At 39.7% G+C, this 24917-nt stretch overlaps 1 protein-coding gene across 2 annotated transcripts; it reads left to right on the forward strand.

Annotated features, from left to right (window-relative positions):
• Positions 1 to 264: 264 nt before the first annotated feature.
• Positions 265 to 24719, forward strand: smarcd1 (SWI/SNF related, matrix associated, actin dependent regulator of chromatin, subfamily d, member 1). 2 transcript variants are annotated; one of them, XM_034139103.1, is made up of 14 exons: positions 265 to 495; positions 6905 to 7080; positions 12156 to 12198; positions 13235 to 13357; positions 15796 to 15918; positions 16177 to 16293; positions 16530 to 16631; positions 18151 to 18312; positions 18713 to 18769; positions 19014 to 19111; positions 20390 to 20525; positions 21367 to 21489; positions 22587 to 22688; positions 23273 to 24719. In XM_034139103.1, exons 1-14 carry the CDS (start codon positions 310 to 312, stop codon positions 23324 to 23326), a joined length of 1602 nt encoding a protein of 533 aa, XP_033994994.1. In that variant the 5' UTR covers positions 265 to 309; the 3' UTR covers positions 23327 to 24719. The 2 variants fall into 2 exon arrangements, with proteins under 2 accessions (XP_033994994.1, XP_033994995.1); XM_034139104.1 differs by lacking the exon at positions 18713 to 18769 and having other exon boundaries at positions 267 to 495.
• Positions 24720 to 24917: the final 198 nt, after the last annotated feature.

Here is a 24917-nt window from a genome sequence, read left to right on the forward strand (position 1 = left end):
TTTTAATATTCTCATATTGTGTGTCCTTTTGTTTTAAAGATTGACAGGTTGAATTTAAATGTATTTCAGATATGAGATACAGTTTCTGTTTTCTCTGTGAGCTCGAAATGCTGTTTTGTTTGAGTTTATGTGTAATAAATGCAGTGGAGTAAAAGATACTACGTATGTAAAAATTATACAAAAGAACGGTACTTCTGACATCAAACCCCGGGCAACCAATAGGGGTCGCTGGGTTACCACCACCCAAAACCCCGTTCTCGCACTCGCGATAGTTCCGTGCCTCTACCGGCGGCGACATTCAGAGAGGAGATGGCGGCCAGAGGGGGATTTCAGTCGGCACCGACGGGCGTTGTTGTAGGAGCAATGGGACCCGGACCACCGGTACCGGGCGTAGGACCAGGCATGGGTCCCGGGACTCCTACGGGACGGATGGTACCGTCGTCGGCCCAGCAGAACCACATGTACCGTTCCCCGATGCCCGGGCCTGGGTACCCGGTAAGATATCACTCCATCTTTGCTTGCTGACGCGTTAGCCAGTCCGCTAGAACAAAGCCTCTTACCGCTGCTTTGTCACAGGCGGCTAGCGTTAACCACCAACACTGCTGCGAGCCACAGCTCACTGTAGCTGCTGGCAGCCCCGCTCGAAAGTTCCCTCCGGTCAGACGCGTTTTAAACGGAGAGTTTGAGACACTATCATAGTTTGTTTGTTGTTTGAATCTGCTAACCCTCCCGCCCGCTAACGTTAAGGTTAGCTAGTTAGTCATGGTAGCCGTTTAGCTTAGCTTGCTAAAGCTAGCCTATGGCTTTTTCTTTCAGTTTGCTTGAAAACTAATCTTACAATGTTATGATTAGTTTCTAAATGGGACACGTGGAGCCTTTCATGTTTAACGTCGTACTTTAGAAAGTCCAAGCTTTTGTTGAATTATAAGTTGTTTTAATTGTGCAGAAGTTACCATGCCTGGTCCACTTTGAATGAGTCTGCTGCAGCACGGAGCTGTAGTTTGTATCTATGCTGAGTCTCACATGTAACACAACTGAATCAAACCAGAACCAGGCTGCACACTATCTGTCTGTAGTCTGGTTCTGCATGAAAGCTGGTGTTCCCACCCGGCAACATCAGCGCCTGGCTTGGGTAAACTTAGTGTCTCCTGGTTGTTAAAGATATAACATAACAAATCAATCCAATCAAGTTGACTTTATTTAAGACACATGTGTCCTAATCAGATAGCAATTCAAAAAAATGAATGTAACTAGTAAAACAATACATATATGCTTATTGCAGTTCACAATTCCACAGTTGTTAAAATCCAAACTCAAATGTGTGTCACTTTTTGTAGACTCAGGTTGACATCAATCGACACATTTGTACATATAAAATACCTCATAATACAAAGTCACTAACATAACATGTTCATTTTTGGAGTTTGAGCGAGATTGTTATTGTATTGTCATTAAATACCACCTAGAGGTGTTTGCTATCTATAACTGCAACACAAGTGGGTGGGCTGTAAAGAGTTAAGTACAGTAGGATTTAAGGATTTTGAATGTTGTACAGGTTGACCTCAGACCCTCTAGGGAAAGAAAATGTTATGCAATATAAGGTGCAAACTGAAACCCTGGGGGTGGCTACTAGGCAACCCACCTGTTGAAAAATATTGTATATCATCATGAAACACATTATTACATTTAATGGGCCAGCATATTGGCTAACAGTTTTCCAAAGGTAGCCCTAGCCTGTGTTGGAAATCTGAATTGATCTGACATGCCTAAATTGCCCTCACTGATTGTTGTCGTGTTATACATGCTCCTACTTCGATATCATTTGTAGATTTATCAATAGACCTTGGCAGATTGTAACTTCTCAATATTCTACTCTGTGTATATTTGAATAGTTTAGTAATATTGTATGGAATCATGAGTATGCCTTAAGCCAGCGGTTTTCAAAGTGTGAGGCGTGCCAGAGAGCTTCAGGAAAGGCGCAGCGTGAGAAAGAAATAACAAGAAACAGTGACATCTAGCTGGTTAACTTCAGCTAACTTTATGCGAGCGGCAACGTGGATCGATTCGAGACAGCGTCTGGCAGAAAACGGAGGAAGTATGACCGAGATTATTTGAAGCTAGGATTTTCATAGACCGGTCCTGGCAGGGGCGGACTGGCCATCTGTGTGTTCTGGAGAATCACAGAACGGCCGGTCGTCAGCGGCCCGGCTCGGTTCGCTGACGGCCGGCACCGCCCTTTATTTTAATTTTTAATAATGCTTACTTTGATCAAAAGCAAGTACCGGTCAAGGCTGCAGCCAGAGGATGATCTGCGTTTATTCTTGTCGGCATTGCATCATCCGCCTGTGCGCATCAAAGACGCAGACTCATTGTTCCCACTAAAGTAGGGGTGAGTGTAATAAGGAGGCAAAGTTGATGTTCAGTGTGTTGCCGGGAGCATATAAGGATTTATCCACGATGTTGAAAAAGTAAAAAAAAAAAAAGTTTAAAACATAAAGGTAAAAAGTTGTTGTTTAAGGAGGTGACGCTACTCAGCCCATCAAATCGGTGCAGTCAGTGAGTCAGCACGATAGATTCAAACACAGAAGAGAGAAACATTCGGAGTAATTTCAAATGGCGTGCTCAAAAAAGAGAAAGGTAGACAGTGAGGCCCCGGCTCCACGGGGACGAAAACGGGTTGAATCCGCATATTTCTCATGCGTATAGCCCTCTAAGCTCGACGACGCCGTAAGGGAAACGTAGAAACAGACCCCGCAAACGACAAAGGGTCCAAAGGTGGATAGATCTGGGAACGGAGCGCTCTGGGGGGTCCAACGGGGCCGTGGAGTCGCCTATACGGTCATCCGTTTCATAGCCCCGCCTCTCCCCCGCAGGGTTGCTATCGTGCTCCAGTCGCTACTGACCATGCTACAGTTCTTTGTGCAACATCTACAGGAGCTCCTCCTTGAATTCAGATTATTTATCTTTATCTCGATATGGACATAAACGCGAGTGAAGTCTAATCTGACAGGACGGAGACACGCAGCTCCTGCCGCTGTGATGCAGCGGGAGCAAAACACACACTTCAAGTCAGATCATCACCCTTAGCTATTTTAATTACCTCTCAAACTACCTAAACTAGTTATAAATATGTTCATTTTTACTGTCGGGTCACTCATTACAGGATCAGCTGCTGCATGAGACAGACACTGACGCTGTCAGAAGAGAGGAAAAAGAGACAGGCTCCGTGTATTTGATGATTATATATCATTATATCGTCGTTATTCATTTGTTTTAAAGCTCAATAAATAACAAAGAAGACCTTTGACCGGCACTTTTATAATTTTGTCCGGAAGATTTAAACTAACACACGCTGACCGGCGAAAAACTCTGCCCGGTTCTGTCGGCCCCCACCGCGGAGAATACACAGAAGTGCAGCCATGACAACCATTCTTCTTCGCTGCTTTTGTGGAGGAAGTTGCTGCTTTTGTGGAGGAAGTTACAGCGCCACGTACAGGTTCGGCATATGTACTGCAGCTTTTCCAGCGTTTGGATGTAAACGGAGCCGTCTCGTGGAGCTTGACACAATCCGGTGTATATTGCGTGGGGACGGAAGGTTTTTTGCGGTTGCATTTGCGTTACTCCGATGCGTTTTGCCGTATTTGTCCTCGTGGAGCCGGGGCCTGAAAACAGAGCATTTAATGACATTTTCTCTTACTGGACCCTTTTGAAATGCAATTGAATACCCCTGCATTATAGCAACAATAATAATTGGGAGGGGGGGCGCTGCTGTTATGTTCTCTGAGGGGAGGCTCACCTTCCCACACTTTGAAAACCCCTGCCTTATGATATTTCTTTAAAACACTCCTTTGTATTTCAAATCTCAATATAAGCGATAATACATTATTCATTTGTCCACAGCAGTCAAAGAGTTTGCTGCTTAGCTACAGGGAACTTGAAAAATGTTTTCAGTGAAAGGAGATTACATCTATTTTTCTCTGTGTCCTTGATGGCTTTCACTCACAGAAGCCGCCTTTCACAACCTAGTCGAATAGGCTTCATACTCTGAATGCTGCAGAACTCAAGTTGTTCTCAGGTAAACCAAGGCTGCACCGATGTATAGTGTAAAAAGCACTAAATGATCGGCATGCAACCCCTATCTGCCCACACTGCACGGTGTGAAAAAGGCAGAGCGCATTCACCTAGCTTGTATTGTTGACAAGTCAATGTCCGTCACTCTTCCATCTCCACCATATACTGAGAGTGCGTTTTGCCTTCATCTCACTCATTTGTTGGACTGACTGCTGGAGGGAACGCTGCAATCATGCAGTCTAATACAAGAAGTCGCCTTTTTGAGTTCTTAGCGCTTGGCTTGGTGAGTTTGTTCTGCGAGAAGGAGCTGGCATGCTAATTGTTGTTCCCTCTTTTTGTAGGACTAAAGTAAAGGGATTTCATAACTAGGAAAAATATTGTTTTTTTATGGTGCAGAGCTGCTGATTATGAGTATGCTATGTTGTTTTCTTGTACTTGAAAATGTGATGTACAAAATTGGTTTGGATTAATTATTAAAACCACAAATGATGTGCTCCTAATTAGTGGACTGCCCTTTCCACATTGTAATATATCATAGCAAATGGGGCTGAGAATCACCAGAGGCAACACAAAGAATTTGTTACAATAATTAGGTCACAGTACAATATTATAACCATTTTTGAGTAATGTAATAACATTGTTTCCCATTTCCAAAATGTATCTGGATATCGTCATTCATAGGGCAATCATAATCATTTGCAAATAATGTTCAATCATTTTCACATTCTTCTTTGCTGGAACAGGTGTGTTCTGAAGTCAACTTAACATAAAATTATAACTTTAACAACCAGCCAATATCATAATAGTTGTGGATTTATTACTCTACCACATCGGCTTGAACTGAAACTGGCATAACAAGGAAATCTGAGTGTGAGAGTGCTACACTAGTGTACTTTCCTAGAACGCTTACAGAAGATCATCTAGGGCAGGGGTCACCAACCTTTTTTAGGATGAGGGCTACTTTCAAAAAATAAAACAAGTCGTGGGCTACTTTTACTCCTCTTTTTGTTTTTTGCAGTGTATATATTTAGCACATTTTAACATTATGATATGCTGACCTTTAACCTTTGTGTGCTATTTGGGTCTGTGGGACCTGTTTTCAGTGTTTACTAAAATAAAATGTATTCAATTTAATTATTTTAACCTGCTTTATTTGGGGGTGGACCTCACATCCTCTAGGGGGGTCCGGGGGCATGCACCCCCGGGAAGATTTTTTTTTTTTAAATCTTGAAGTTGAACGCATCAATCTGGTGCACTTTGAGCACAAAATGAATTTATGGATCCAGCTCTCAACACTCATATGAAAGGGAGCTGTATACTTCTCAACAATACAAACATCTTTAGAATATGATCACAACCAATAACAAATCATTTAAACTTGATTATTCTTATCTTATGTTACCTAGTTAGCATTCTTTCTTTCTATTTATGCATATTTTACTAATCACTCTCCTTTTAAACAGTTTTTTTTTACTGTCCTATAGTACACATTGGAATGATTTCTTACTTTATCTATATTAAATAGATAAAGGTGTGCTCTCTCTCCCTCTCTGTCTCGCTCGCTCACAGAGGCTGTGTGCTCCTCCGTGGCGATGACGGCTTGCGTTAAAAAATAATAATAAATATATTTGTAAAGTGGGGGGACACAAACGGGATTTCGAAAAGTGGGGGGGACCTGTCCCCAGTGGAAATTACGCCATGCGTGTGTGTGTGTGCACACAGAGTAAAACTCTGGCCCTCATGTGCTGGATAGGCTGGCACGACTAGGCTGTTCAATGGGGCTGATGTGTTGTGTAGATTCTGCCAGAAGGAAAATCACAGTCGCACTCCTTATGAAGCGGGGATCTGCCGCTCCACATTGCTTTTCTTCCCGACTGCAATGCTGGTCCCGCAAATCAAGCAAGAACGTGATTGGTCGATATTCATTGTGAGGGAGGAGGGGTGTTAGATAGATATAGAGTTGTAGTACGTAGATAGAGTTCGCTATGAATGTGGTTTCGTTTATGCATAGGGTAGATTCTTTTAATTACATTTCCTTTTTTGTTTTGTGTATTTTTTACATTTTGGATTTACTTGGCGAGCTATTTTTAGAACATGCCCCGCGGGCGACTAAGTGCCCGCGGGCACCGTGTTGGCCAACCCTGATCTAGGGTAGGGCTGTGCAATTAATCGTTTTTTAATCGCAATTACGATTTTGGCCTGCCACAATTACAAAAACAAAATAATCGAAAAAAATGATTATTTTGCTTTGCTAGGTTCACTGCAACATATTTGATCTAATTTATTTTATAGTCTAATTTATTTATCATATTTATATATGTTTAGTAGCTTGTTGAAGTGCGCTCCAAAATATTTGTTGATCTTTTTTATTGGTATTTATTATTTTGATATTATTTATTTAAATGTATCATTTATTTTATTTATTGGTTTTTCAGTTGAATTATACGTTCAGGGTAATCAACAGTTAAACAGATACTGTTCAAATTATTATTTTAATTTGTTTTAAAGTTCAATAAATTGATGTTTTCAAAGTCAATGAATAATCGTATTTAATAATCGTGATATCAATTATTGACCAAAATAATCGTGATTATGATTTTTGCCATAATCGCACAGCCCTAATCTAGGGTATGTTGGTGTATAGATCGGGTTCCTGTAGCCTGAATGAACCGTGGAAAGAAATAAGATGATTTGACATCGGCAAGAAAGTCAGCTTTATTGTCAATCTTTGTGTGTGAATTAATGCAGGTATTGAATTATCTCTTAACACCAGACTTTTTTCAGAAGTTTTTTTGAGCAAAAGACCATAATTGTTCCTATATTTTCTATGCAGAGACCGGGCATGCCCCCATCCAATCGCATGACCCCACAGGGGCCGGCCATGGGGCCCCCAGGATACGGCAACAGCCCCGTGTCTCGCCCCGTGATGCCCGGCGTGATGGACCCCTCCCGCAAGAGGCCCGCGCCCCAACAGATCCAGCAGGTTCAGCAGCAGAACCGCAACCAGCAGTAAGTGCCCCCCCCTCATATGGAAGATCAATATTCAGAGCTAGCCTTTAATTATGGGTAGTGTTGTATTAACAGTCATCTGTAGTAGAGGCATTGGGATTTCAGCTTGTGGAGAAAATGTTGTTTTTATTGTGATCTATAGTTTTTCCCGCCCTGCAGCTACACACTGCCTCAGATTACTCCTTCCTGTTTCCTATTGTTGTTAAATTACTGTCATTCCTAACCGTGGTTGAAAAAAATGTACACATGTAACCTTTCGTAATGGAAAAAGCTAGTTTACTAAAGAAATGCTTTTAGTTTCCCCACTATTACTGATAGATGCAAACTGAAAATACTTTGGGGCTTTATACAGTGGGAACTAACAGAGGATTACATTGCTATTGATCGCGTCTGTTTTCTTATACAAACTGGATTCATGGAACACCAGTTTTGAGCTGAAACGATTGATCAGAGAGTGAAAAACCAGTAGGGATGCTCCGATCGCCAATTTTGGGGCCGATCGCCAGAATTATTATCGGCCGATCCGATCGAGTGGGGATCTTCCATTTAAAGTGATGTTTACAACTCAGTTAATGGGGCTCATTCACTGGCGCTTCCACAAACAACAACCAACATAATTATTACATTCAAATGAAGTACATTATTCAAGTTTACATTAACTTTGGATAATAACACGGGAGAAATGAGCGGGAGTGCTCTCTTTTCCTCTCCCCCCCCCTCTCTCTCTCTCTCCTGACAGCCTGTCAGTATCGTCTCATGCAGCTCACTGATCCAGTAATGCGTGACCCGACAGTGAAGAATAAATATATTTATAACTAGTTTAGCTTGTTCCAGAGGTAGATAAAATAGCTAAGTGTGTTAGGTCTAACTCTTAATGTGTGTTCTGCTCCGCTCACCGGTCCGTCACAGCGGATGGAGCTGCAGGATTTCTGCTCACACACGTTGCATACCGCTATTTTATTGTCATTTTCGGACACCGAAAATACTGCCAGTGTTCGTAGGCGGGCGGCGTAGCTGACGTAAAAGTCGGGGCGCCTTCGGTGCGCGTTCTTTGGTCTCAGATGGGTGTGTAGCGGCCTTTACCCTTAAAACAAGCTCAGGGCTCGAGCTTAAGGACGTCCCGGGGCCAAAAAAAATAGGGTCGGGGAGGATAACAAATGATTTTGGGACGAGAGTTAAAATAAAAATACCCTGCTAACTCTACTACGAACGGTGATGAAACTGACTGCACGTGTTGTGTAGCACACAGTTATTAAACCTCCTTGTCAACATAAACACACGCACAAAACATTTAGCAACCTGCGAAATACACACACACACACACACAGCTGTGCCCGCAAATTCCTGGGTCTAGCTATGTACTGAGTGTGTGTATTTTGCGGGTTGAGTGATGTACAATGACATGCCGTGGAGGAATTCTGCAATTTTCTACCGTTACATCACGAAAACGCACAGCAGAACCAGACCCTGGAGCGCCGGCCTCTTTATTTACTTACCCCTCTTTATCCCCTATGGGTAATAAGGCTGAGATGAGAACTCTCCATCGTATTTAGTCCTTAGCAATATGCTGCGCCTCTCCCCATGTATGGGTACCGAGCCCCGGTATTAAACGGAATTATTAAAGACCGTGGTACTGTTAAGCTCCGACGTTATCTGACTTTATTGGCACTGGAGACATTTAAAAAAAATATTTCATATGTATTATTGCTACATAAACATTATATTGCAGTTTTAGTTTCGCCAACTCCGTTTCTAATATGCAATAAGACTACAAAATGCGTCTATGATGTATTTTCGATCTTATTTTCGATCTTTCCAATCCAGACGAGAGAGCTCTCCCCCGTCTGTGTGCGAGGGGTCGGGGCAGTTTGTAAAGGTCTCCTGACTGTGTTACAGACTGTCATCCTGGTTAGTGGTTACTCTGGGTTCTGTCTTCAGGACAGAGTGTTGGATTTTTTTGTTAATTGGATGGGACTTGATTGGATTCAATATGAGAGTAACTTTCTCGTTTGTGTGTTTTTTTTAAATATATTTGGCCTTTGTTTATGTGTTTGACTGATTTACTCAAATCAAAAGGTTGATGAATTATCATCTAATGATTTGTATGATGTTTTATTTATGTTAAAGGTCACTTTGAATGATTTTAACTAATGATAATGTAGAAAAACGAATATTTTAAATTCGGGACGGTCCACATTAATTTCGGGACGGCTTAGATTGTATTTCGGGACGGTTCCGGGAGGATGGTGAAAAAAGTTAGTCGAGAGCCCTGAAGCTGTTTAAATACATACAGTAAGTTAAACTTTTGAAAATGTTGCCAGACCTTTACGCTATTTCTAACATTGCATTGAGCAAACAATTTGTAGATCAATTGAGAAAATAAGTATAATCGATAAATGAAATGTATGTAACAGACAGAAAATACAAGTGAAAATGTATAATAAGCATGGAATACACAAAATAATTGTTTTCATATATGACATTTGAGCCTGCGACTATGATTATAATAACTGGCTAACATTGCTAAATTTGTATTTTATTTTTTTTTGTCAATTTATTGAACATGTCAGAAACAAAACATACAACAATAATAATAATAATAATAATATATATATATCATTTTCCTTCTTGTTTTTTCTCACTCATAGAGTGGCGAAGTCCCTCCCACTTACTTCCGCCCCATGGGACCTTATTTCGGAAAAATTATGCATTGAAGTCAATGGGGAGAGAAAACTTATCTTTCGATCCCGTTTGAATTGTGCCATGAATTACACATATGATGTTTGTCAATCTTAAAAAATCATTTCCATGTCAAAAAAGTCACAGTTTGTCGTAAAACTGTTGAAATATAAGACTGAAAAATACGTAACTAGAAAGACTACAAATCCCAGAGTCGCGTAAGTGATGTCACAATTGTTTACCTCCACCATTCAGATACCTAAGATCAGCGCAATATAGATATAATCTATCTATATGGCGCTGGCTAAGATAAGATAACTTTAACAAGATGCCTGTGTGCTTAGTACCAGGTTGTTATTATACCAGCAATGGGTCTTGCTCGTTCTTTTGCTTCCCGTCTGATGAAACGACCAGGAGTGGCTTGATCAAGTTAGCTACCTAGCTAGTAGCTAGCACGTTAGTTAGCATTACAGCCTTGTCATTTTTATTAGCCTTAACATTAAGTAACATTAAGTAACCCAAAATGTTAAACAGTAAGAGTAGTAGTCATATTTCGTGAACCCTTTGAATAGTACTGTCACCGGTGTGATCATTCTATAATACACCATTTAATTCCGGGGGAGAAATGCTAACGCTAACGTTAGCATCGGCGATCTTTTCTACTTCATGCTATCTGCACAAATGGTTGACATTAAACATTAAAACGACCAGGCAGTTCAGAGAGAATCAAAGGAAGGCAGGCAGGCAGCTTTGCATGACATTCTTCAGGACGCGTTTCATTGTGGTGATAGTCAATCGTTTGTTGACAAGACAGTAGTGACGGCCATCTTGGTGACGTGTGTGGTTGACCAGAGATGTAGTTCATTTAGCGTTTCACACAAACAAATGTGTTACTTCACAGTTTTACGACACATTTTTTTTTTTTTTGACTTGCAAAATTATCTTTTAAATTGACAAACATCATATGTGTAATTCGTGGCACAATTCAAACGGGATCGAAAGATAATCTTTCTCTCTCCATTGACTTCAATGCATAACCTTTCCGAAATAAGGTCCCATGGGGCTCAACCGGAAGGGGAGGGACTTCGCCACTCTATAATAATTATAACAAAGTACAAAAAAAAAAAAAAATCTCAAATAGTAGGGCTGTGCAATTATGGCAAAAATCATAATCACGATTATTTGGGTCAATAATTGATATCACGATTAATAAATACGATTATTAATTGACTTTGAAAAAATCAATTTATTGAACTTTAAAACAAATACAAATAATAATTTGAACAGTATCTTTTTAACTGTTGATTACCCTGAACGTATAATTCAACTGAAAAACCAATAAATAAAATAAATGATACATTTAAATAAATATCAAAATAATAAATACCAATAAACAAGATCAACAAATATTTTGGAGTGCACTTCCACAAGCTACTAAACATATATAAATACAAATAAATTAGACCAAAATTAATTAGATCAAATATGTTGTAGTGCATAACCAAGCAAAGCAAAATAATTGGTTTTTCCGATTATGTTGTTTTTGTAATTGTGGCGGGCCAAAATCGTAATTGCGATTAAAATACGATTAATTGCACAGCCCTATCAAATAGTCTCTGTCATGTTCAACAGGGGCAAGACGAAGCTTAAAAAAAACTTTTCTGGTCCTACCACCTCTAGCATACATTTCCCTTATAAATAAAATATTATGTCATCGTCATCAGCGATATGTTTGTCTTGTTAATTTGTTTGTTTTTTGTTTTTTTACAAAACAATCAGAAATAAATTACTTTTACAATTACAAGAAATAACAAATGGGATTTTACAGGTCCTGTTCATAACCATTAATGATTTGGCTCCTAAATAATACTTTCAGTTTAGATAGACTTGGACAACATTTCAGTGCATCAGTACAGTTATTCCACAGACTAACACCTTTTGATGAGATGCAATGAAGTTTGGCATTTGTTCGTACGGCTGGTTTTTTGAAAATGCAGTTTCCTCTCAACATGTGCATGCTTTCTCTCCGTGTGAAAAGTCCCTGGATATTATGAGGTAATTGTTGATTTGCGGCTTTGAACATAATTTGAATAGTTTTATAGTCAACCAGGTCTTGTAGTTTTAGTGTTTTTAGTTGGATAAATAATTTATTTGTTGGTTCTCTGTACGTAGTTTTATGTATAACTCGTATGGCTCTTTTTTGCAGGATGAAGATAGGATGTGTATTTGTTTTATGTGTTCCCCCAAACTTCCACACAATACATCATGTATGGAAGTATGAAGCACTGGAGCTGGTCACTGTATCCTGTTAGATTGAGGACTGAATCATTGTGATTATGTTAATGCCGTGTTGCTCTGTCTCGCACTCATCTTGTTTCTATAATGTGTTTTTACAGCACAAAGAAGAAGAAGATGGCTGATAAAATTCTACCTCAGAGGGTGAGCATTAATCAAACAGCAGTCCCTGACAATCCATTAATTCCTGCCTTCATTGTGTTTCAGAGATAACATTTGCTTTTCAATTTTTGTTTAAGTGGCTCGAAATAAAGGACTGTTGTTTTTTTAAGGCCCTTTTTAGAGAACTACAATTCAGAGAGGACCAGCTGTATGCATGGGATTACTCATTCCACATCTGAGGCTTTTCCCCCATGTGATGGTTTCCAAGATGCATTAGAATAAAACATCCTTATGTTCATTTAGGATTAGTTTCTTGTACTTCCCTCTAACATTTGAGTTCTATAAGCCCATATTACCTTTCTGGTTGTTGATGTAAGCTATATGTTTTTATTGTATAGAAATGACTATAGGTTATATTATATTAAGCATATTCTTTTTTATGTTTTTCACCCAAATGATTATTGAATTGAAACTGCAAGCTCTCCAATTCATGAATTATGGCATGATAAATATATTTATCTTATACATCCTTATCAACCCGATAATTGATGTAGTCACTTCATTATACATATTTATACAGCTACATATTTAAGTGGTTTCATCTTTGTGTTTGTATTTTAGTTACAGAGCAACTGCAGTTGTTTCCAATACAAACATTTTGAATATCTTCAGAGTTGTAAAGTCCACAAGTCAAAGTGTATTATAAAAAAGATACTTTTATTATTTAATCTTACAAAATATTGTGCTTCAAAAAATAAATGTTGTTGCATTTAACCTTTCACAAAACATTTGTCACTGCTGAACTTTCCTCACACAAAGGGAGGCAGGCATGTGTATTAACCTTTTATATATACAGTCTATGGTATTAACAAGGAGGTCTAACAGCAGCATGAATAACGTTTTTATAACCACAATAACAAAATCCTCAATATTACCTTTGAATGTAATGAAAGACCTTCAAAATCAGAAATAGTTCTGAAAAAGCACTTTGTGGAGATGGAACATGAACTGACGGTATGTTCCTCTGAGAGTGCTGCGTTGTTTGATGTTGCTCACCAGTACCTGTGTTGTGTCCCAGATCAGGGAACTGGTCCCAGAGTCTCAGGCTTACATGGATCTGCTGGCTTTCGAGAGGAAGCTGGATCAGACCATCATGCGCAAGAGGCTGGACATTCAGGAAGCCCTGAAGAGGCCCATAAAGGTACCATTCAATTCAAGTTCTTTACTCCTGAAGTCCCTAAATCACTCCGGTTCAGACCTCAAATTAATTTCAAAGCCCAGAGGACTCCACCCGTCACTATAAGTGGACATTTATAAGTAATAATTCAATAAAGGCTTGTAAAAATGTCTACAGCACTATGAGTCCACGGGTTGACATGAAATGAAGATTGTTGGTTTAACAGACTCTTTTTATGAGGCAGCAGTCAAGAGGGTGATGATAAATAGTGAGGTGCCTGGCAGATATGTACTTTTCATTAGTTCAAAGTAGTGATTTTACAATACCAGAAATTAAATAGGCAATACTGCAAGCAGTGGAATTTTCAGTACCCAATTTGAACCGGGGTAAAAAACTAAAAGAAAACAATAAATCCTGTGAAGTCTACTCCAACATACACTCCTTTGTATATATTCTGTTTTTGTTAGGATGTTAATCAGGTCATAATTCCCTCTAATATGTACAGGGTGCGTACGGGTGCTGGAAATCCTTGAAAATGCTTGAAATTGTACGAGGTGTTTTCAAGGTTTGAAAAGTGCTTGAATTTTGGGAATGGTGCTTGAATTTGGGATAAAGTGCTTGAAATTGTAAATGCTTTACTTCGCTTTTTAGATTAAAAGAAAATAAAGAAGTCGGAGCGCGCTTAATTGCTTCGCTTTTACATAAAACAGCTCCGCTCCGGCCTTCCCGCGCTATGCGCGTGACCGGCAAGTGTTTTTGTTACGTGTGTGACCTGGGCATTCTGATGAGAGTGATAGATGACAGTATGCCAGGAGGTTGCCGTTTCAACGAGTGTTGGCTAGCAGAAGACAAATACAAGCCATGGCTAAGACGAGGGTCAAGCGAAGCCCAAGAGTAGCCTCCTGCAAAGTGTGCAACAATAACGATGCGAGAGTCTGCGCTGATGAGCAACACACCACACGAAAGGTACGCCATAGTAGAGCATTTTAGATTAGGCTATCGTTGCATGTAAAATACATGACACTTTTCTCTGTGCGCGGCAAAACAAGCTCGCCAAAATGGCTTCACTAGTCTGGCAGTATTTTAAGTGTCCGAAAATGACAATAAAATAGCGGTATGCAACGTGTGTGTGAAGCAGAAATCCTGCAGCTCCACCCGCTGTGACGGACCGGTGAGCGGAGCAGAACACACACTAAGAGTTAGACCTAACACACTTAGCTATTTTATCTACCTCTGGAACAAGCTAAACTAGTTATAAATATATTTATTCTTCACTGTCGGGTCACTCATTACTGGATCAGTGAGCTGCAGGAGATACTGACGGGCTGTCAGGAGAGAGAGAGGGGGAGAGAGCGATATCGGTATCGGCCGATACTGATTCCGGCGATCGGCTCCAAAATTGGCGATCGGAGCATCCCTAATAATTGTATATGATATGTTTTATAATGATTGATCATGAAAGTGTTCTCAAAGCTGGTAAAGTTGCAGCTAGTTTGAATGAATTTGTATACTACAGAGTAGCTTGTGAATTTACTCCAGGTGGAACTAAAGTCTGATTTAACACTTGATTATATTTCACATCATTCATCCACATCTGTAAAGTAACTAAAGGTATTAAATACATGTAGTGGAGTCAAAGTACACCATTTACCTCTGACTTGTGTTTACTGCCAACCTAAAAGTACCTCAAAAATAGTAATCAATAATATATTGAAAAGTTATTTGGCTGATTGTTTTATATTGGCTCAGCCAGGTTATATGGGATGCCCAGTCTACGTACAGATGGGTCACACATTTTGAAATATTAAACTTAGTTTTCTTTTCTAACATTTTTAATTTTTCATCCTCATGTAGAATGCTATTATGAAACACACATTTGGTTGTTTATAGCATAAAGAACATCTGATTTAATGTGAGGTAGGGAAATAATCATTTGAGTTTAAGTATGTGTATATAAATATGTAATTTACAACAGCTGTAAGATGCTTGAAATGCTTGAATTTGACTTTGGAAAAGGTGTAAGAACCCTGTATGTAGTTTATATAACTGTGATAACATCTACTTGACATTTCTCAACAAAAGTACATCTAATAAGATTACATGTGTTAGTTCTGAGTCCTATGCAACCTAGTGAACCTGTGGTAAAGTATAAAGTGCCATCATATTTACAAAATGATGGCATTAATTGGTACAGAAAAATCTGTTCTTGTGACATCAATGGATGAAATTTGTCAATGAAATGTGTCTGGCGTTGAGCTTCAAAACATTGATCCTAATTTAATCTACACGCTGTCACAGCTGGGAAACTTTATTTTCCCCTTGAGTCAGATGTACCTAATCAAATGAATCAAAACTATACTTGTGATATACTTATGAGTCTGCACATCAAGTCTGTGTTGATTTAAATGACGAGAGAAAACAAGAACATACATTTATAGTTTATTTAATGTTTTTTTTTCCAGCAAAAGAGAAAGCTTCGGATCTTCATATCCAACACCTTCAACCCGGCAAAGCCTGATGCAGAGGATGGAGAGGGCACAGTTGCATCATGGGAGCTGCGTGTTGAGGGGCGTCTGCTGGAAGATGTAAGCTTTGTGAATGAAATATATTGCTTTATGTGAAGTTTTTCTGTGTGTAAAGTATTTCTCTAATTATAGCCAAACACTTACAAATGTATTCCAGAAAGCTGCTTTTGAACTAACCACATCTTAAATGTCTTTGTTGAATAACATTAAGCTTAAACCGTGAAACATTTGAGGTTTGAAAAACATGACAGTGTTTTCTATACAGATTTTGTGTTGCTTTGATTAATATTTCCAATAACGGTAACGTTTGCTCTGCAGTCGGCTGTGTCCAAGTATGAGGCCACCAAACAGAAGAGGAAGTTCTCCTCTTTCTTCAAGTCTCTGGTGATCGAGCTGGACAAAGACCTGTACGGCCCTGACAATCACCTGGTGGAGGTAAGATTATTCATATGCATCTCTATATACACATCTGCCAATAGTCACCCACAATTCTCTTCAGGGACTATATATTGTAGTGGATGATGGATTTAGTTTGTCTTTTTGTAAAGTCCCCATTTCCCATCATTGTAATGGTAGTGAATAGGTGTTTGTTTGTTGGTTGAGCGACAATTGAAAGGTTGCTATATATAATGTTTATAGGGTTATCATTATATACTATTGTGTGATTGTAGTGGCACAGGACTGCCACCACCCAGGAGACTGATGGTTTCCAGGTGAAGAGACCCGGTGATGTGGGGGTCCGCTGCACCGTCCTGCTGATGCTGGACTACCAGGTAAACACTGCTCAGGGGTTTCACTACTCAGGGGGTCCTGTGGTTTGCTAATGTTGCCTCTTTTGCTCTTTAACCTGTTAAGCCCCATGCCCCCGCAGGATTTTTTTTTTTACGAAACTGTGTCTCAGGGCTTCTTAACATTTATGAAACTATTAATGTTCCATACTCACTTAACGGGAAGAAACTCAGCTAACTGACGATACGAACCATTTTTACCGAAACAAAACACAAGTCTCACAAGAAGAGTCTAAATGAGCCCTGAGCGGAAAAATGCTATCGCACTTAGCACAGAACTCACAGCTTAAATACCCTTGTTACTTATCGTATCTGCACAAACAAGATATTGATTAACAAACTGAGATTCCACAGATTCCAGAAATATTAGTATCATCACTGAGCGAACAGAACTCGCGACAGGGGAAGCAAACACAGACATCACAACACATAGCTTCACGGAGGAAGCTTCTTACCTTAGCTGTTGTTCTGATCAAAAGTCGTGTTCAATGGCATTAAAACAATAAAAACGCTGCTGAAGGTGAATCCAATGGTTAATCCAATGGTTAATCCAATATGTCTGTCACTTTGAAATGATTACTGATAATCCATCTTAATATTTACTAGTTTGAGCCTAGGTTTCAGTTTTCAGAGCATAACATAGCTTTCGACTTGCTGCCCGTAACTCTCACTCCTCAATGGTAACGTGTGTGTATGTGGAAATTCCCCTTCGATTCTATTGGCTCTAACGGTTCAAAAGAGGTGTCAATCACCAAGATCGACCAATGGGTTCCAGAGAAACGGCAAATGACCCCAAAGGTGTTTTTTTTTGTTGCTAAACCTCTCTAAAAAGATCAAATGTCACTTGTTTTGCATCAATCTTTTCACAGGGTTCTTATTATATGTTATAGTTTGGATTCCTAAAGCTTTTAGTCTACTATCCCATCATTCAAGGGTGGTTTTCACTATAAATAATGTTGTTTTCTTTGGACGGACACTATTATTTACATTTTTTTTACCATGTTCAATCTGAATTTACTTTAAAATGAAACAATTCTATATTGATTTTGACTTTTCTACATCCAACTCACAGGTTTATCATTGCTTTGAGAAAAAAGATTATTAATTTACCTCTTTTAGAAGTGAAGTTATTGTCATTTGTTGTGGGAATGTCATTTTCGAGCCTGAGACCTGAAAAACAGGCTTGGGGCTTAATAGGTTAACAGCCTTTATGAATGTATGCTGTAAAGGTTGTGGGATCATAATCGATAATATTAATTGCATCCACAGGGATAATGTCTGTAATCTGGCTTCACACTATTATCGATTAGTAGCTGATGTTGTACATTTTATAAAATACAAAAATCACACCTTTGCCAAAAGTTATGCCGTCAGCCTTAACACAGCCACAATTATTGAAAAGCCAGTTATGTTCATAGTGAAGCACAAGGGTTCATCAAAGGGACAATTAACATGTATCGCAGATAGACCTGACTTTAATCTGTAATCTCTCTGTACCCATCAGCCCCCTCAGTTCAAGCTGGACCCCCGGCTGGCTCGTATGCTGGGCATCCACACCCAGACCAGACCTGTCATCATCCAGGCTCTGTGGCAGTACGTCAAGACCCACAAGCTCCAGGACCCTCATGAGCGCGAGTTCATCAACTGTGACAAATACCTGCAGCAGGTCAGTAGCAGAACCCACCTTGAAATCTACAACTAACCCTAAAATACCCTCTGTTCTTTTAACTGGATGAAAACAAAATGTGTCCGGTTTGTTCCTGCTCCTGATGTTGAACAGTCCTTCTCTCCTGTCCTTGTATGGAGACTATTCTTTCCGGGGCACTGGCTGGTTTCCAGCTGCATTTCATTCTGTGAGACAAACAGAAAGTTGTGGACCGCTGAATTCCCACAATGTCAACATATGAAATACACTGCTTGTCAGCTTCCAGTTTCTTGTTTCTAAAACGGTGATTTGTGATGTGGTGAAGATGAAACGGGGTCATTCATTTTAAAGCTCATTTATCCCTTTTTTTTTTTTTTTTTTACTCTTGTACCCACACTATCTGTAAACATGGTGACAACAGATTCTAATACCAGAGAGACCAACACACCCCAGGATAAAAAAACAGAACGGGACAGAGGTGGCTATATATTTGTTTCCGTAAAAAATAAACATTGAGTAGATGAAGTAAGTGGCACAGTAGAAGTTAAGCTGCGGGGCTACACATAGTTGCATGGAAAATCCCACTGGCCTTTTACTTGTGAGGGTAACTTAAAAAAAAAAACATCCTCCCTGCAGCACTATATTACTTTTAATGATATTATCAAGCCTCCTAATATCCAAATTGAAATTGCTTCACAAAGTGTGTTTTAATTTTTCTGTAGATCTTTGAGACTCAGCGAATGAAGTTCTCCGAGATCCCTCAGCGCCTGCATGCCCTCCTGATGCCCCCAGAGCCAATCATCATCAACCATGTGATCAGGTAACCTCATTACAGTGATGCGTGACAGAAAAAATCACGTGCAAAATGGGGCTTTCCCCGTCTCTCATTGTCTCTGAATCTCCTGCTGCTAATGTGACATATCCAATAATCGTGGCTTGATATTGAGTAAGAACCATAGAATGTGTATATAAAGGTAAGAACATGTTTTTATGAACCACACAGCTTCCGGTCTTCCAACACCCGACTGGACAAAAAGACGCAGTTTAGATCCCCCGTAGCACAAACTCAGAATGAGTGTGAGGGGGCTGAGAGCAGGTAGGGTACATGCTGGGGCAGAGGGTGGGCGATAGCAGCCAGCGACTGTCAGTGTAGAGCTATTTGCCAGTTTAATGTTTACGATAAGTAGGTCATTGTTTGGGGACAGATTTACTAGTGGCGATAGAACACTGGAAGTGTTGCTTTGTGAATATAACTACTCCACCAGCTTTAGATGATCTGTCCTGCCTAAACACATTATAACCAGCGATGCCGATGTCAGAGTCTGGGATATTCTTCTTCAGCCAAGACTCAGTGATGACAAGTACCTCTGGATTTGAGCTGTGAACGAGTACTTTTATCTGGTCCATTTTTGGCAGTAAGCTTCTAGCATTTACATGTAGAAAACCTAAAGCTTTACGAGAGCAGAAGTCAGGGAAACTCAGATCATTGTGACAAAGATTGACATCAGGGCACAGGTCAGAACTAGGGCTACATACAATAGAAGGTCCAGGATGAACATGCACATTGCCCGATATCATCAGTAGTAATACAATCAGAGCACGGCCAAGAGATAGCAGTGAGTCACAATGTAGTTTGTTTTGTGCGCACATTGACAGTGGAATGTAACGTAATCATCTTGTGTAGAGATCTCATAATCACACATGATAGTAGTGGCGGTTCGCATTTGTTATGCGCAGGAGGGGGTAGGGAGGCAGCGAATAACGCAAGGAAAAAGCAGTACAGTTTGGGATTAGCCATTGTTAGTCCAGTGAAGGTAGGAATTAGCACTCACCCAGAGGTCAACAGTCCTTGGTTGTCCAAGTCCTTGGTTGTTTATAGCATAAAGAACATCTGATTTAATGTGAGGTAGGGAAATAATCATTTGAGTATAAGTATGTGTATATAAATATGTAATTGACAACAGCTGTAAGATGCTTGAAAAGCTTGAAAATGCACCTTGAAAATGCTTGAAAAGTGCTTGAATTTGACTTTGGAAAAGGTGTAAGAACCTGCATATCCACATGCTACTAAAACTAAATATGCTGTATTCTCTCATAGTGTGGACCCTAATGACCAAAAGAAGACGGCTTGCTACGACATTGACGTGGAAGTGGACGACACGCTGAAGACCCAGATGAACTCCTTCCTGCTGTCCACTGCCAGTCAGCAGGAAATAGCCGGACTGGACAACAAGGTACAGCAGGGGGCTTTAGGCGGATGAGTTTCATGACTTCCTGCAGTGTGTCTCTGCCTTTTTTTGTGGCGCTTTGATTTATTAAATCCCTGCTGACGATCTTGAATTCAAACAATGTCTCACAAAGAGAGGAAGGACCATTTTTTGGGTGAAGTAGTTTGAAATAGCACTTCATTTAACGCTTTGTGACAACTTCCATCTGCTGTAGCTGCGTAAAGGCCATTTCAAGCACTCTCGCTTTAAATGCAATGTGAACGGGATTTTTTTGTATTGGATCCTTTTACTATTCATCGAGCGAGTCGTTTTTTGTGCGCCTGCTGAGGGCAATTTCACACATATCTGCTCTCTTAAATTGTAGCCTTTTGAAATGCTGCCTCCTTTTAAGAGTTTTAGAGGTCAGTCAGGTCGCCTTGACCTCCTGCTAGCTGCCATTACCTTGGCTCCAATCATATCGATAAGACGAGACATTCCCCTAAAGACGGCCCTACTGTTTAGTCTTTGTTGTGTCAGCCGTGTTCTAAAGGGAGCTTGTTTATAGTTGATAGGCGCCATTCATTCTGTGACTTTATTGTGGTGACTGCATGATCAGAAACTGTTTGTCGCAAAGCCTGTTAAAGTTTCTCTCTCAATACTGTCCTGTGAAACATGCCTCAGAACTGCTGCTGTTTAACAGTTTAGAAACTGCTGATCTGAAGAATACTGGATGTAAAAGGCTTATTAAAGAAACGCCAGTTCTCCATATTTCCGTGGCAGCTATATTCCATTTATTAATCATATTTAATACCCTGTTAACCGTTTTGATTGTTAACCATTCTCTTTACTCTGTTTTTATTATCCTCAGATCCATGAAACCATTGAGACCATAAACCAGCTGAAGACCCAGAGAGAGTTCATGTTGAGTTTTGCCAGAGACCCTCAGGGCTTTATCAACGACTGGCTGCAGTCCCAGTGCCGAGACCTCAAGGTGAGTCAGTCCGTCACAGCCGGATCTGATCTGGAGCCCGGTATCTCTCCAGACACCATGTTGCTTCTGCGTCAAAACGATAAAGATGTCAATGAACTGTGCATCCCTACATGTTTTGTGTGATTTTAAATAGGAGAAGAAGTTTGAAAGATTATATATAGTTATTGTGTGAGTAATTCAGAAAAGTAAGCGTACTGCCATTTTGTGTAAATGTTGAGCAGAGAAATCCATTATTGGATAGAAAATAGTTTACCATCGTGACTATTCTTAACTATTGCTAATATTACTTTTGATCACAGTTGTTTTTGCCGACTACATTTGACCTGTAATGCATATTTTCCATTTGTAGTAACGTAATCTCTGTCTGTAGACTTGTTCTTTATTTGAATTGAAGGTCTCTCAATAGAAGATGTCATGTGCTATACAGATTTATAAAGCCCAATAAACAAAATTCTTTTTTTGGGACGTATAAATGTGCATGACTCTGTCTGTAAAACCCATTCAGACGCAGCAACTATAACAAAACATTGAGGAATGTAAATAAAACGCGCCTACTTGACAGCTAATGTCGGATATAAAATGTCAAGGTTCAGAAAAAGGAACATCAAAACAACAATTACACACATACCCTCTGGTTTGACAAGCTCCGTAGCTTCCTGAGGTCATGTTTGAGGTTAATCATTGGAGACTTTGCCTACATTCAATTCACAAATTAAAACCAAAGAGGACTTGATTACATTAGTACGAGGACATTGCTCACTCGTGTGTAACACAGGAGTCAAAATGGAGCGTGAAACATTTAATAACATGTCCGACTCAATTCACGTTCACCTCCACCGTCCGCTGAGTGAGCCAATTGCCTGCTGACCAGCTGTCGCCCTCCTGCAGTGTGTGTTCAGCCCCGTGGCTGCTCTCACAGTCACTGTCTAACAAATCTACACAAATAACCGTTTTTCTTGTGACGACATGTTTGTCATAGCTGCGTCAGTGTTTGATGGATGTTGTTTATCCTTTCATGATCCGGGGGTATTGCATTTCTCACCAGCAGGACCAGTCGAGGTTGAGTTTTGTGTAAACGTGTCTTTCTCTGTTCACAGACCATGACCGATGTGGTCGGAAACCCAGAAGAAGAGCGGAGAGCCGACTTTTACTACCAGCCGTGGGCTCAGGAGGCCGTGTGCCGCTACTTCTACTCCAAGGTAATCCAAATGATTCCCACTCCTATGTTTTGTCTTTTCTTTTTTAACACTTATTTACTTAATCATCTCAACAGCTACTTGATGAATTGTTCTGAAATTGTGTGCAGAAATGTAGGTTTCCCTGAGTTTGTGTCGTATGTACAAATGTAATGACACTAGTATTGTTAGCTGTTTTTGATCAGATAGCAAGAGCTACAGATGTTTACATGTCAGGCAATTCTGTACATTTTTCTAATAAATTAATCTGCTGATTAGTTGTTTTATCTTCCGATATCTTTTTATTGTTCTTTCTAATAACATTTCTGAGAATAGTAATACATGTCAATAGTTATCAGAGTTTACTATAGCTATTTCCTATACACGTTTAAATCTGTAGTGTATATGCTCCACAAAATAAATAGGAAAACAATGAAGCAATCAAAATGGTTGACTTTTAGCACACTAACACACTGTTGAATAATGTCAGCATTACATCTTAACACCAGTTCTGTAGCATGGCTGTAAACTCTTGCTTTATCATGTTTATTGAATGTCCCCTCAGTGCTTTGTGTCCTGGTGATTAAATGTTTCCTCGTGTCTCTCAGGTCCAGCAGAGGAGACAGGAGCTGGAGACGGCGCTCGGCATCAGGAACACCTAAACAAACGTTTCCATGGGGGACATCTAATGTGTGAGCGCACGTGGGATAATAAAAACAAATTCCTCCCAGAGTTTTCTGGCATAGATAGTAGTTGGCTTTACCGTTATATAGGATGTCTGTTTTTCTTTTTTGTTTACTCTTCACCCTGCAGCACGACTTCTGTTGCGCTCTTTTTGCTACTTCCACTTTTTTGTAATTTTTTCTTTTTCTCTCCTCACACCAGAGTTCCTGGAGCACAATATATTTTGCATGTCTCAGCCTTACCTTGAAGCATTCCTTTCATTTTGATACGTTGTGCCCGCACACAACAGTACAGATTGTACACAAACGAAAAAGCAGAGGGCGACTTTGATGTATGTTGGCCCTGATTCTAAAATGACCCTAAATCAGATGGAGATGAAAAGTAAACTAACATTTGACACTCCCTGGCCCATTCAGTTAGATATTGGTTGTGATTGTGTTTGTAATCATTTGAGCTGCTTTGCTGCTCATTGGCTGTCCATGTGTCCTTTTTCTTAAGCTCTCATTGGTTGGTTTTGTGCCGCAGTCTGGTGTATGAGAGACGTTTAAAGCTAAATCATGGAAGAATATACAACTTTTGTAAAGGGTGCCATTTAGTATGAAGTTCTCCTTTTTTTTCCTTTTTTTGTTATCAATGATTCTTGTTTTTAAATATGTATTATTATATCAGTACGTGTCTTGTTATCTAGTACAGATTATCAAGGAAGTAGCTAGTATGAGTACCTCTAGTCTATATAGTTTTGTAAATACTGAGCAGTAAAAAAAACTGAAGATGGATGTGAAGTATAAATGTATCTCTAATCCTGCAGATGTTTTTCTTAACTCTTTGTCTACGCTCAGATAGTTGAACCAGTATTTATATTATGGATCAGCCTCGCGCAGTGATTGGCCTCTCCTCGACATAAAGACGACAGTCACATTTGACGATTCGCTGCTGCTCTGCGGGATGAAATGTAAACGGCATTCACATCGCCTGCAAGCTGGGAAAAGTTCAATATTCTGCTTTTCAGATTTGTGTATTTCTATATATGTGCAGAGAAGCCATGAACACGATTTAAAGAGTCGTAGGTTCTGCGTAGGCCGGCTGAGGACTGACAACTGGTTGAGCTTAATGGTCGTTTCCCTGTTAGGAGAAGGAGTCCAGAGGAGTCCTGGCTGAAACTTTACTGTGTGCATTTAATTAACAATTCCAAGAATACACTAATGTGGGTTTGGGCAGGTACATGATTTGAAATGAGCGGTGGGAACCTCTGGGATGAAATAAGCCACACTGGGGGAAACTGTAGTACTATTTGAATCTGCAGACTTTTTCATGGACCAAACCTATTTTTCTGTATGTTCTTATGTTATAATAAAGGATATGTAAAATGTACCTTTGTGTCCAAGTTATTGGTTTAACTGTTTATGATTTTCAGGTGATTTGTTTGTATGTTTTAAATGAAAATACTGCTCCAAAAGATGCAAACAATATCCTTTAAGTGTTACTGAAATGTCACCAATTAAGTGCACTTTCACAAAAGACAGAAAATGTCAACGAAAAAATCAGTGGTGGAAAAGGTTCTGAAATTAT

The sequence above is a fragment of the Trematomus bernacchii genome, unplaced genomic scaffold, assembly GCF_902827165.1.
Source record: "Trematomus bernacchii unplaced genomic scaffold, fTreBer1.1, whole genome shotgun sequence".
Classification (NCBI taxonomy): domain Eukaryota; kingdom Metazoa; phylum Chordata; class Actinopteri; order Perciformes; family Nototheniidae; genus Trematomus; species Trematomus bernacchii.